General features: G+C 41.3%; 1 protein-coding gene across 1 annotated transcript; it reads right to left on the bottom strand.

The window, feature by feature from the left end:
* Positions 1 to 8,318: 8,318 nt before the first annotated feature.
* Positions 8,319 to 13,867, bottom strand: LOC112258300 (beta-2 adrenergic receptor). The gene is made up of 2 exons (XM_024432579.1): positions 13,691 to 13,867; positions 8,319 to 11,845 (listed from the first exon to the last, which is right to left on the bottom strand). The coding sequence occupies exon 2, from the start codon at positions 11,840 to 11,842 to the stop codon at positions 10,613 to 10,615; it is 1,230 nt and encodes a 409-aa protein (XP_024288347.1). The 5' UTR covers positions 11,843 to 11,845; positions 13,691 to 13,867; the 3' UTR covers positions 8,319 to 10,612.
* Between the last annotated feature and the right edge of the window lie 738 nt (positions 13,868 to 14,605).

Genomic DNA, 14,605 nt, shown 5'->3' with positions numbered 1-14,605 from the left:
ACCAACTTACTCAGGGTCGAGTGACTGTATTGTTGTCTTTACATAAAGGATGTGAGGCCTGTTTTTTTTAACCAGCTGTATGACAAAGGAGATCATATAATGTGTGTTGCTGTGGGGTCTTGAGAAGGTGAGTCAGTGTGTGACTGAGTGAGGAGACAAGGACCGCAGTTTTGCTCCTGCAATGTTCCCTTCATTTAATTGGAGGCACATTAGGTGAGAAAAACATTGTGTTCTACTGTGAAATGCACCACTGCTCTAAAAGCCATCGTTTTGATCCTATTTGGCGACAAATCTCAACCCTTTTTTTCTTGCCATCACATAATGAAAGCCTATCATCCACAAAACATACTTCACAGACAGACACACATATATGCACGCACTGTCCATTCCTCCCTAAATAATAAACACAGAGCAACAGTAGTCAAACATAAGCAGTTCCTCGAACAGTAAGTGCCATGTGGAACAGTGTTGACATACACTAAAGCGAGGTCTTTTATTGTCCAGCTACTGAACAGCAGTAGCAAATAAGCCACTGAGTAAAAACGTAAGCAAAACATAAATCAACTTCGTTGCTGCTCTCTTCTTTTCTTATAGACTTGCTCTTTTATTTCTCCATAGTGGACCCTCTTTTTTTATTGGTTGTATTGATTTAGTTCCACAGAAACTGCGGGAGTCTTTCATTATGATGGGAATACCACTGAGTAAGGCACTGGGGATGACAGCATCACAGTAACCAATGGTTACCACATGGGCAGCCCAGTGAGCTTCCCTGAGAGCTGATAGATGGATGACAGTAGCAGACAGAAGGGGAGAGCAGTTGGAGGAGAACTTAATGTACATGTATTGATTTAATATCCAACTCGAGAGGCATCATACATTTCAGCTTACAAAGACAATTCATGTTTTGTTTTGTTTTTTACAGTACAGCGGGAAATGTAAAGAGAGAGAGACAGATAGTAGGGTCATAGACAGAGGGTTCAAACCCCCATCAGCAGGAGGCATATATGGTCAGGAGCTTAATTAATAATGGAACACTAGTCACTTTAATAATGTTTACATTCTGCTTTACTCATCTCATATGTTCTATTCAACTGTATTTTAATCTATGCCACTCCAACATTGCTCGTCCTAATATTTATATATTTCTTCATTCCATTCTTTTACTTTTAGATTGTATTGTTGTGACTTGTTAGATACTACTGCACTGTTGGAGCTAGGAACACAAGCATTTCGGTACACCTGCAATAACATCTCCTAAATATGTGTATGTGACCAATAACATTTGATTTGATTTGATTAAACCACCATACCAGACTCCGGGCACGACAAGGTATGTTAAATATTAAAACTATGTATTAATATTAATAATATTCATGTATGGTATCGTGTGGTAAAGCGGTTTGCTGATGTGAATGTTGTGTACAAAGTGTGCCATGGTGGCGGGTGGTGTTTCAGATGATTTTGTACCCAATAGAAATGAATGTTAAATAATGTATTGTGTCATTTTTGAGTCACTTTTATTGTAAATAAGAATATAATATGTTTCTAAACACTTCTACATGAATGTGGATGCTACCATGATTATGGATCATCCTGAATGAGTCGTGAATAATGATGAGTGAGAAAGTTACAGAAGATCATACCCCCAAGACACGCTAACCTCCTCTGTTATTGGCAATGTGTACATTGGTTAGCATGTGTTTGGGGTATGATTCATTCAGGAGTTAAAGACAAACTCGCATTCAGGTGAAGATTTACATAGTTTTAGTACTTAAAGGGATACTGCGAGATTCTGTCATTTAATGACGCATTCAAAGCAAATAACTCTCCCTACAATCAATGATGGGGATGTTTGATTATGCTGTGGGGTTGCTTTTCTGCCTCTGGTACTGGAGGCCTTGAACGTGTGAAAGACATTATGAAATCAGGAGATTATCAAGGTGATTTGGAGTGCAATGTTCAACCTTTACATAGTTTTACAATGTTCCATCCAGAGCAATGTTCAACCCAGTGCAATGTTCAACAATGGAATGGTTCAAGAAGAGATTGGCCAGCCAAGAGTCCAGATCTGAATCAACTCAAAACCTATGGCGAGGGCTGAAAACAGCAGTTGGTGGAGGACACCCCTCAAACATGGAACATGGAAGCAGTTAATACTGAAAAGTAGGACAAACTTCCAGTAGAAAGGTGCCGCAAGCTCAATGATGGCTACAAAATAATGTTTCTGCAATGTTGAAAATCCAATAACAATGTGTGGCGACCAAAAGTTTGTATTTATTTTACATTTTAAGAAGAGATAAAGAAATATTTAAGAAAAGTGCAAAGGTGCCAATATATTTGGCCGGCACTGTACATGGGATTGGAGAAGCAGCATCATGTTGCTCCTACACTACTGTGTTACCATTGGTCTTCTTTGTGACCCAAGACCAAGCGGGGGATGACAAGCAAAGCTGCCAAAAGCTAACTTTGTATTTATTCATGCTAACAGGACACATTGCCGGTGCCCCCACCTCAGAGAATTACCTTTAATCCTCCTGATTGACAACCAGAATCATACTGGGGAACTTGGTTGCTCCTGCTTCTATCACACCACAACAAATCCAGATACCTATCACAGAATGTGATTATTTTTTGCCTTGAAGCTTTTCTTGATCACAAGGCAAGGCTAAGTGAACAACTGAATTCTAAAATCAAACATTTTTTCTTGCAAGATTGTAAAATGTAGTTATATAAGGACCACAACATCTTGAGGGTCTCACATGCTGTTCATCTGCCAGATCGGTATCTGGTCATTGACCAAAGTCTTTGTGGGCACCATGACACACACACACACTCACACACACCTCAAGGCCCTTTCTCCTCACATGTTAGACATCTCTGCCTCTGCAGAATCCCATGTGTGGATGACTCAGGTCTCCACGAATGCTTTTAGCAAGGATAACTAACTCATTGCTAATGAGCAGTGTAAAGAGACATTCAAAGAATGGAGAACTGTACACTGCCAGTGTTACTGTATGTAGACAGATACTGTACTGAGAAGTGAATCATAAAATTTAATTGCCTAAAACGACGGATAAACCCTTATTTGAAGACAAAGAACACTGTAAAAGACGTAGAAAAAGTCATATTCCTTTACATTCCTCATCACTCCCATACATTAGACCAGGAAGATCCAGAAGAGGGAACATAAGTGAGCACGCATGCCAAGAACAAGCAATGCCAAAAGCAAGGACCAGCAGAGACTGTGTGTGAAAAACCCAGCAGCGTTGCAGGTCTTGAAACAATCAAACCGGTGCGCCTGGCACCTACTACCATAGCCCGTTCAAAGGCACTTAAATATTATGTCTTGCCCATTCACCCTCTGAATAGCACACATACACAATCCATGTCTCAGTTGTCTCTAAAAAATATTGTCTCTAAAAATATCATTTTTAACCTGTCTCCTCCTCTTCATATACACTGATTGAAGTGGATTTAACAGGTGACATAAATAAGGGATCATTGCTTTCACATGGATTCTCCTGCAGTGGCGTGTATTCATGGATGATAAGGGAAGCCAGTTTTCCCCAAAAAATTGACCAATAAAAAATATAATTAAATCAAATAATTTATATATTTTTCCATTTAGCCTCTTCCTTCAAAGAGGCTGAATGTATCTCACAGGTGGGTATCCGAGCGAGAAAAACAGCGCTCCTCTGTCTCTCTATGTGTAGGCCATCTATCTGATGCTGTCTGGTCCAAACGAATATGACATTGTTGCTGCACGTAGCATAGAAGGCAAGGGAAGCCAGCTAGCATCTGGCCTATCTTGACAAAAAAAAGTAACAAATTTGCTAATCAGCGTTAATCTAAACTGAGCGATCTCATCTGTGAATGGTCCTGGTTGCTAGATGTAGAAGGCTAATGTTAACTAGCTATAACGTTGCCCATGAATAGAAGTTAGGCTAGTGAGCAAGCATTTTAGCTAGGAAGTCTAGGACTACAAAGAAATGTAAGTGTGTACTGTATAACGGAGTCATAGACCATTTCGACAACATGAAAGAGAGGAGGATGAAATTGGCATTTCTCAATAAGTATGGTGAGACAAAATGTTTTTCTACTTGTATGAACGCACGCACAGATGCATACACGCACACACACACACACACACACATGCACAACAGAAATCAGAACCATGGACAGGCACATCATATTTAGCTTACGTAGATTGGACTAAATTGTTTTTTGGTATCTTTTAGTTGTCACTGTATTAGACTAAGCAGAGGTGATTTGATGATGTCGAAATGGTGCTGGAATAATGGTGACAGCTCCTGTTTTCTTTGCGACTTGTGGTAACTCTGTGGTTCTAAATCAATAGTTGTTTAGTGGGCCCGAAAATGTCGGCAACATTAACTTGTTTGACCGTGCTGTAGGTCATAGGTGTTCCTAATGTTTCATACACTCAGTGAAAACTTGGAACTTTTCCATGTGCAAAAGGTTTTTCATGTGAATGCGGGAATCAACAATCACCTTTGATTTAGGCTGGACTACTGGATTGGCCCATAAGCCTATAAATGGAAACTTTATTAGCTCTCAAAAATGATGGCATCTCTTGCTTTATTGACAACCTCATCACTAAATGAGAGCCTCATTGGGATTCAACAGTTGATCCAACACCTCTCATTCATTATTTACACTGTATAAATGGGCGATCAGTGGCAAAGCCTCGGTCTGATTCTGTCTGCATAATGTCCACTTAGCCCATCTGGAGTGGACCCGTTCTCCAAGGGAGACTGTGTATTTTACACACCTCAGTCTAAACCTTCCCTGAGCCCAACCAGGGTAATGTGATACAGGAGACACCAGGTATCAACACCACCCACCTCTCTCCCCTGAACACCCCAGCTCTATGCTCAGCTCTATGAGGTGGACTCCCAGATTAAATTAACATACTGTAAAAATATCTTCACTAGAGGATAAAGAGGGAGGGAGCAGTGCTTAGATGCAGAGCATGCTCTGCGCCTAGGGCCCCTGACCGCTAGGGAGCTCCAGACCAAAACAAGGAAGGTGCAATTTCAAAATTTGGCAGTGCATCAGCAGCTTTCCTCTTGTTATGTCACTCAATGACAGTCAATCAATTAGCCCATGTCAGCTAACATATTTTTCAGATTGCTAGGTTAGTCTAGCCAGCTATTTAAACCTTGTAGTAATCATGGCCGAATTACTGACCCATGAGCCCTGACCTCCAGGGGCCGCATTGATTTTGTTTGTCAATCTCACTCAGATATCATATGAACATTCCATAAATGGCAAAATGTGACTAATTTGAGGAAATTAGCTTTAAAACTATAACATTTTCTCTCTACCCAATGGCAAAATGTGTAGAATTGCAGGAAATTAACTTGAAAACTGCAAATGTTCTGACCCTGGAAGGGAGGATCTCATATCATTGGAATTTAGGCACATTTTGATGGCCAAACTGGGTAGATGTAATAGACTCATCGATTAGCAGTGTATTACAACTAAGCCCTTCCTATTCCAGAATTCTGATGATGAATATGCCATGAAGCCATCATTTTCTCTCACCCTTCTACCAGTTGCCAAGCACAGCAAGGCAGATATTAATTGTAAGCATGTGTGAGTTCAGCCGGGTTTAAATGTGTTGTCAGTCTTTTGGTTTAAATGTTTTTTATTTAAAAAAAAGTTGAAATGTCTCGTTAGTCTTAAATAGTTTATTTGTAGTGGCTTGGTGTCAGACATTTTGCTTCAAAACCCTAAACACTGTCTGGCAAAGCACTATTTTATAATCTGTTAACTAACATTTGGTACTATATACACTACACTATTGTACATAGTACAACTATCTGACCTTTTCTCAGCATGACCTGTAACCTGGATATAAGCAGCTGGACAGGATGACGCGCAGCACAGGAGGACAAAATGGTGGCACATTTCAAAAAGCATATTGAGTCTATGGCTACATGCTGTGCAGCGCGTCCACTACAGCTGGCCGACAGTGATGTAAACAGATGGTGAACATCATTCTCTTCAAACAATGTGAATCAGAGGGCCTGAAAAACCTCTAAATGATTAACTCATAGCTCTCAGAGCAGAGTGTCAAAGCAGAGAAATGCAAAACATTGGACTTTGGCCATATCTCAGACACTGTCAGATCGGTCTGTGTCACTGGTCTCTATTGTGGCTACCGGTCTATGACCCTGGCCAACATTCCTGCCTGCTAGTGTCCAGCCCCATAGGGCTCTGTTTAAGCACTGGGCTTGTTGCTTTGTTCTGGGGAATTAAAGTGAGACAATCTGTCAACAGGTGGAGCATATTTGCTGGATAGGGTCTGTTTACTACAGAGCAGACCAGAGAACACCCAGGAAATCTTTCCTCAGTGTCTTTGGGTTACTGGCTGATGCCCCACTGAAAAGATCTAATAAGAAATTCACACAACTAACTTGTCTGTGTGTTTCAGTGTGTGTATGTGTGTGTATGTGTGTGTATGTGTGTGTATGTGTGTGTGTATGTGTGTGTATGTGTGTGTATGTGTGTGTATGTGTGCGTATGTGTGCGTATGTGTGCGTATGTGTGTGTATGTGTGTGTATGTGTGTGTATGTGTGCGTATTTTAGAGAATGTCTAGATATATTTGTTGAAAATAGATGCTAACAGATTCATACAACTTCAAAAAGTATATTTGACCATTTTAAGAATAATAAACAATTTATTAAATAAAAATACCATGTCACATTAGGTTAACCTTTATCTACTTCCCCAGAGTCAGATGAACTAGTGGATCATTTTTATGTCTATGCGTGCAGTTTGAAGGAAGATGCTAACTAGCGCGAGCGCAATTGCTAGCTAACGTTAGCGCAATAACTAGAAGCTAGTACAGTATCGCCAGCGATTGCACTAACGCTAATTAGCATTGGCTCGCAAAACTACCTCTAACTTATTGGACGCGGAGACATAAAAATTATGTCAATGAGTTCATCTGACTCTGGGGAAGTAGATAAAGGGCCTCATTGCCAAAATCCAGAAGTATCCCTTTAAGCTAGAATCCTTAGTTGCTACACCCATTTTGGACCTAAATATTAATTAAATAAACCCATTGATTCTTGAAGAATATAACTTATAAGTGCCTATTGAGCTTAGTTCAACTGTCGTACACTACTAAAACCAAAATACAAGCTTGTTTTACTCCAATGTTTGTAAACAATATAACATAAACAAACACTGTATAGCCTCAAAACAATGTTATCACTATAATATTGATATCATGGATGATCACTCCTTACATCCATTGCTCTGTCTATAATTTTGAGAGTGATTACATTTCTCCATGCCCATCCCTCAGCTTTCAACCAAAACACAGCCAGGGTGACCAATTTGTTATTGTTTTAAATAAGGATTCTAGCCTTAAATAAGACTAATTGTGAACAACTACCTGGAGTAATAGTGACTGGTGCTGGACTACTTCCCAAATACCATGTGACCATCAAGCAGCATGGAAAATGCTGCCGTCACCACAAAATGTCACCTCCGGATTCTGTTCTTGGTCAGCAGTAGAGGTCTCTCCAGTTACCATATAAATCACCTCTGTTTATGAGAAGATATACAGTAACCACAACACTGGCTGGCAGCAGCAGACCCACGGACGGATGAAGTGCAACAATGCAGAAAGAAGTCATGGCTTTACAATGGTAATAGCGAATACAGAATGCTGGAAATACGTTACACTTGCAGAATAATTTGACACGACTGAAATATACTGTACCTGCAATTGAAACTGTACTGTACACTTTCCTTCTTTTTTTAAAACAATTTTACCAACATGGCACAGCTACAGTGTGGAACCTGCAATGCGGGAACCGCTCAGGGGCATTAGATTGTGACTCATTTCAGGCCAGCAGAGATTGAGAAATGTAAACTCAGTTCCTTTGATCAGTGCTCAGGGGCACCATTCCACCCTACAGTGGAGAAGGTCATGATCTGTGAAAAAGAGGAGCTGCTCTTCAGTGCAGTGTTGCTGTTTAACATGGACGCAGCTGTTTGCATGACATCTCTGTAGTCTCCTTCCCGGAACAGATTTTTTTAAACTCCTGCAGAGGGAAGTCTGTGGGGAGCTGTGGGCATGTGCAAACAGCTGTGGGCATGTGCAATGTTGTGTTGTCCATGGAATCCAGGCACAATGTCCAGTCCCATAATGTAGGACATTGGCCTTAGCAATAGACTGTCATACAAAATAGTGGTGAGTGATCCTTCTGTCTGCTGGGTAGTTAACAGCACTACCAGAGGTGGACAGGTTCTCACCCTTTACACAGAACCGGGTCTGAATGTAACAAAAATGGGTTTAATATCAGACATGTCACATGTCAGACATGAAAAGACACAGATCACAAAATGAAATGTTAATATTTCCAGCAAATATTATATTTAGCAAAAATTCCCACTGTTAAATATTCTGCCTTTGATAACTCACTGAGAATGTCATTTCATTTGGCAAATGACAAAAGTTTTCAGTGGAATGAAATAATTGTATATGTAAATATCTAAGCCCATGTCTCTCCTACTTTTGTGTGTGGCTGAAGTTGACAATACATTCATGGTAACATTTTGCGATGTTAGGATAATACATTATTCACATGTACAGTACATACATCAAAGTGTCCTCGTGTCCATAAAAAAAGGGGGTGGGTTAGTGAGTTACCACACACGGTACGTCATCTTTTCCTATAAATTCAAAGCTTCAAAAATTGTCTAAACACAGTCATACTCATACAGTTAGCACAGGTACATACAGACAGACACATACACACATGTAGCTATCCAAACTATTGTAAAGTAATAGGATTTAGTATAGGCCTATATACTAAGAAATGTTTTAAATAATTATGAACATTTACAGCAAGTGAACATTTTAGATTAACTTTTTTCACTTGGCTGACATGATGCTGAGATACAGTCTACGAATACATTGTAGTGCAAGTACACTGTGTGCTACACCGTTAACCTAGTTCATTACAGCCTGAATGTGATACCAAGGTTTCTATTCATTAACACCTGGACAAAATCCACCCAGACTCCTACATCATTCATCACTACTGTGGCGGCAGATAGCCTAGCGTTTAAGAGCATTGGTCCAGTAGCTGGAAGGTTTCTGGGTCAAATCCCTGAGGTGACTATGGTGAAAAATCTGATGTGCCCTTGTGCAAGGAACGTATAATTGCTCTGAAAATCGTACAGTTTATCTTCCTCAGACAAGAATGTGTGCAGGTTATGCCGATGCTATAGTGACGGGGTTTATTTCCTTATATTTTTTAGCTAGTCAGTACATTGTGTAATATGTATGGTACACTTTAATTGTATCCCCAATCAGACAGTTTGTCCAGGAATCTCTGTAAACACTGAAACTTCACAGCAACAACACAAGAGCAACATTAACCGAGAGCAGGACAATAACATCAGCAACAGTTCTCAGTATCCACGCTAGTCATTTAAAAGAAAACCAGCATGGTAGAGTGTGAAAGCAATTCCTAAACATAGCTTTACAGACTAAGTATACTGGCTGGATATTGGTATCAGAATGACGTACAGTGGTGGCCACACTACCCAGCATTAAGGTATTGCTGCTCTGACCACTGTACTTGCAGGGGTTACTGAGTCACAAAAGTAAGGTCCACACTAAAGGCTTCTGTCTGTGTGTCCTTATTCACTGTCTGAGAGGCGGCAGGACAGGTGTCTGTAACCTCAGTTATGAAATGGTGATATTGGGAGGGGGGGGGGTGAAGGTTGAGGTATTGAAGAGTGGTTGGAGGAATGGGGCAACGTGTGTGGTGTAGCTGGTAATAGCGCCTGCCTGTGATTATGTGCACCTGCTGTCCCTCATCAGAGAGTTGGATTTCTGGGCCACGGCAGAGGGAGTGTACAGAATCACACAGACAGAAGTCCCTGAGCTGGCTCTGGGAGAGACCCAGATCAATATGGAATGTGTTACAGACAGAGAGCTGGCTACAGCCACTAGTGGGGGTCACAGATATTACTGTTAACCCTGATTTGATCTCTTGTTCTGCCTGTTAATTCTCCTACCCTGGCATTTCCATCTCATTCAGCCCGCTGCCAGTAAAGAACAATCAGTTCAACTAACAACATTATTCATTTTTCATACAACATACAAACAGACTATAAATATTTGTTCTCGGAGCTCTAAGATAAGGAGCTGAATCGAAAATGATGCTGATGAGGTAATTTGTTTTTAACTTAGAACAATATAACAAATGTTTGTGCAACTGAAACTTGAACCTAGTACCTGAACCGTGGTGTTTGCACACAGGAGTAAGCACTAGAGAACATAACATGTGCACATACTCATGTCCACAAACCACACACACACACACACACACACACATGATCACATCCGCATACCATAGACTTCCTATGTATTTTGCAGACTTTTGTTCAATATTAAGAGGAAAAGTATTAAACATTTAATAACCTACACATTGCTAGAATAATATTCTTATAGTAATGCATTTAAATATGGAAATAGATTCACGTCATTTCCTATCCCGTTTCTGCATCCCGGGTCTGACTAAACGAGAAAGACAAGTCTCATTGTAACACCCTGTGCTTCAGACAATGGAGGCAAGAGGAGGATTATTGCAATACCCGTTTATGTTGGTGACACTAGACAGAGAGCCCAGCTCCACGGTCCCAACGTTATGTGAAAGACTGCCTGGCTTGTCCTTGGGGCTTAGGCGCAAGCTGTGACCCCTATATATGTATCCATTGGTGGGGAAAGCAGCCCCTCTCAGGCACAGAATCTCCTGGAAGGCATACCTGAACTCAGGACTCCTGCAGTATATGAGGGGGTTGAACGCTGAGTTGGCGTATCCTATCCAGTTCAATATCCTGAAAGGCATTTTAATGTTGTCCACCTTCCAGATGGTCACCACCACATTGAGCACAAAGAAGGGCAGCCAGCAGAGGGTAAAGGTGCCCATGATGATTCCCAGCGTCTTTAGAGCTTTGTGTTCCTTCAGACAGAACTTAGGTCTCTTTCCGTTCCCCCCTCCTCCGCCGCTCCCGTCCCCACCATCCTGCCCCTGGTTGTTGTCAATCATCTGGGCGTGGAAGCGCCCCTCGCTGCCACGGATCTTCTCCAGCTGCTTCCTGGCCTCCTGGAAGACGCGTCCGTAGACAAAGGCCATGACCGCCAGGGGTATGTAGAAGGAGACGACGGAGGAGGCTACGGCGTAGGCAGCGTTGGTGTTGAAGTCACAGCAGTGAGCATCTTCCAGGCAGCTGAGCGCCTCGGGCTCATCAGACACCCACCACTTCATGTGGATGGGCAGGAAGGAGATGAGGGCGGCCACCCCCCACACCGTCACCACCACCACGCACGCCTTGCGCTTGGTCAGTAGGGATGGGTAGCGCAGCGGCGACGTGATGGCCAGGTAGCGGTCCAGTGCGATCACACACAGCGTCTCGATGCTGGCCGTCACACACAAGACATCCGCCGCCGTCCAGAACTCGCAGAGAAAGCTGCCAAAGTGCCAGGTGTTGAGGAGGATGTAGCAGGCGCCAAAGGGCACCACCAGCAGGCCCATGACCAGGTCAGCACAGGCCAGAGAGGTGATGAACATGTTGGTGACCGTCTGCAGCCGCTGGAAGCGCACGATGGCGGTGATGACCAGCACGTTACCAAAGACGATGCCTATCACTAGCAGGGCCATGAGGATGCCTAGTAGCACTGCTACAGCCTCGCTGTACTCCGAGTAAGACCACTGGCGAGACGACGAGTTCATCTCCACTGATAGATCTGATAGGTTGAACACGGCAGGCGTGCTCACACTCTCCATGATCTATGGCCCAGTTGAATCAACAAACCACAGGAGATAAGAAACATGTTGTCAAAAGGACCCATAAAACAAAGAATAAATAGGCAAAAAAAAGTATGTGAACCCTTTGCAATTACCTGGATTTCTGCATAAATTGGTCATCCGATTTGATCTGATCTTCATCTAAGTCACAACAATAGACAAACATAGTGTGATTAAACTAATAACACACAAATTATTGTATATTTCTTGTCTATATTGAATACATAATTTAAACATTCACATTGTAGGTTGGGGAAAGTATGTGAACCCCAAGGCTAATGGCTTCTCCAAGCTAACCTGGAGTCCAATCAATGAGGCGAGATTGGAGATGTTGGTTCGAGCTGCCTTGCTCTATAAAAAACACTCATAAAATTTGAGTTTGCTATTCACAAGAAGCATTGCCTGATGTGAACCATGCCTCGAAAAAAAAAGAGATCTCAGAAGACCTAATATTAAGAATTGTTGACTCGCATACAGCTGGAAAGGGTTACACAAGTATCTCTAAAAGCCTTGATGTTCATCTGTCCACGGTAAGACATATTGTCTATAAATGGAGAAAGTTCAGCACTGTTGCTACTCTCCCTAGGAGTGGCCGTCCTGCAAAGATGACTGCAAGAGCACAGTGCAGAATACTCAATGATGTTAAGAAGAATCCCAGAGTGTCAGCTAAAGACTAACAGAAATATCTGGAACATGCTAACATCTCTGTTGATGATTCTATGATACGAACAAGAATGGTGTTCGTGGGAGGACACCACGGAAGAAGCCACTGCTGTCCAAAAAAACCATTGCTGCACGTCTGAATTTTGCAAAAGTACACCTGGATGTTCCACAGTGCTACTGGCAAAAATTCTGTGGACAGATGAAACTACAGTTGAGTTGTTCGGAAGGAACACACAACACTATGTGCGGAGAAAAAAGGCACAGCACACCAACATCAAAATCCCAACTGTAAAGTATGGTGGAGGGAGCATCAAGGTTTGGGGCTGCTTTGCTGCCTCAGGGCCTGGATTTCTTGCTATCATTGACGGAAAAATGAATTCCCAATTTTATCAAGACATTTTGCTGGAGAATGTTAGGCTATCTGTCTGCCAATTGAAGCTCAATAGAAGTTGGGTGATGCAACGGGACAACGACCCAAAACACAGAAGTAAATCAACAACAGAATGGCTTCAAGAGAAGAAAATACACCCAACTGGAGTGGCCAAGTCAGAGTTCTGACCTCAACCCGATTGAGATGCTGTGGCATGACCTCAAGAGAGCAGTTCACACAAGACATCCCAAGAATATTGCTGAACTGAAACAGATTTGTAAAGAGGAATGATCCATAATTTCTCCTGACCATTGTGCAGGTCTGATCCGCAACTACAGAACATGTTTGGTTGAGGTTATTGCTGCCAAAGGAGCCTCAAACCAGTTATTAAATCCAAGGGTTCACATACTTTTTCCACCCTGCACTGTGAATGTTTACACAGTATGTTCAGTGAAGATATGAAAACATATAATTGTTTGTGTGTTATTAGTTTAAGCAAACTGTGTTAGCCTGATGAAGATCAGATCAAATGTTATGACCAATTTATGCAGAAATCCTGGTATTTCCAAAGGGTTCACATCTTGCCACTGTATATAGGCTGTAAAGTATATAAAGTCAAGATAGGATGCATAAGTTAAGTTGGATATGAATTCTGAAATATTTCATCCAAGATCTCTTAGAGGCAATTGTATTTAAAATATCATAAAGAAAATTCTAACTTCATTCTTAATGCATTTATTCAATCAGAAAACACAAATAAATAAATAATTTCATCTTTAAAGCCATTTACCCACCTCCAAATGTTCTCCTGGTCTCCCATAAAATCTAAAAGTATTCCTTTTTTTATGTTGTAGCTCCCATTATGCGTTTGTACTTCATTAGAAATGTTTTTGGCTGACTGCCTTCTCCCTTCCTCTTTTGCTGTGTCACACACTCACAGTCCCACTTTGCTCTGTGTTCTAAAACACCACTCTCTCTCACTGTTGAATGTAGCTCCTGATCTAGTCATAGCCCTTATAGCAGGCAAGAATGACATCACACTCTGGCAGCAGCCAATCAGCAGGCAGGTAGACAACAGGAGCAGTGAATAAGGGCCTTTTAGCACAGTACAACATTTTTTTCACTTAAACAAGTGAAATTGCAAATATGTTTGTATTTGTAATATTTGTTCTATGTTATCAGAAAAATCTAACTACTGAAGGCAATATGATAGTGATCATGTTTCTGAGAGCAAATGCTGTATGTCAAACTTTTTTTTTTTTACATTGAAAGGGAAAAGTCATTCGCATAGCAACATAATTAGTATTGCAACAAGCTCTGTTGGAGACAAGCACAATAAACAAACAAGCAATTATGTACAACCTATAGTTATAAACTGTTCTAAAAGGGCTGTCATGCAGAGCATAACTGTGTAAATTAAATTGGACCTCTTATAGCTTTCACACTTCCTGACCTGAAACAGAGACATTAGGCATAGTCCATTGACATACAGTAGACACTAGACCCTCTTAAATGTTAACATGACTGCATAGATTGGGTTATTATATACAATCTCACTTACAGTACATTCGGAAAGTATTCAGACCCCTTGACTTTTTTCACATTTTGTTATGTTACAGCCTTATTCTAAAATTGATTAAATAATTTCCCCCCCATCAATCTACACACATTACCCCATAATGACATAGCGAAAACATGTTTGAATACAT

Source organism: Oncorhynchus tshawytscha, linkage group LG09 (assembly GCF_018296145.1).
Source record: "Oncorhynchus tshawytscha isolate Ot180627B linkage group LG09, Otsh_v2.0, whole genome shotgun sequence".
NCBI classification, from domain to species: Eukaryota; Metazoa; Chordata; class Actinopteri; order Salmoniformes; family Salmonidae; genus Oncorhynchus; species Oncorhynchus tshawytscha.
This window is presented reverse-complemented; position numbering and strand designations above follow the sequence as displayed.

Coding starts and splice junctions, on each gene's coding strand:
- LOC112258300 (XM_024432579.1), bottom strand. CDS start 11,842: ATGGAGAGTGTGAGCACGCCTGCCGTGTTCAACCTATCAGATCTATCA.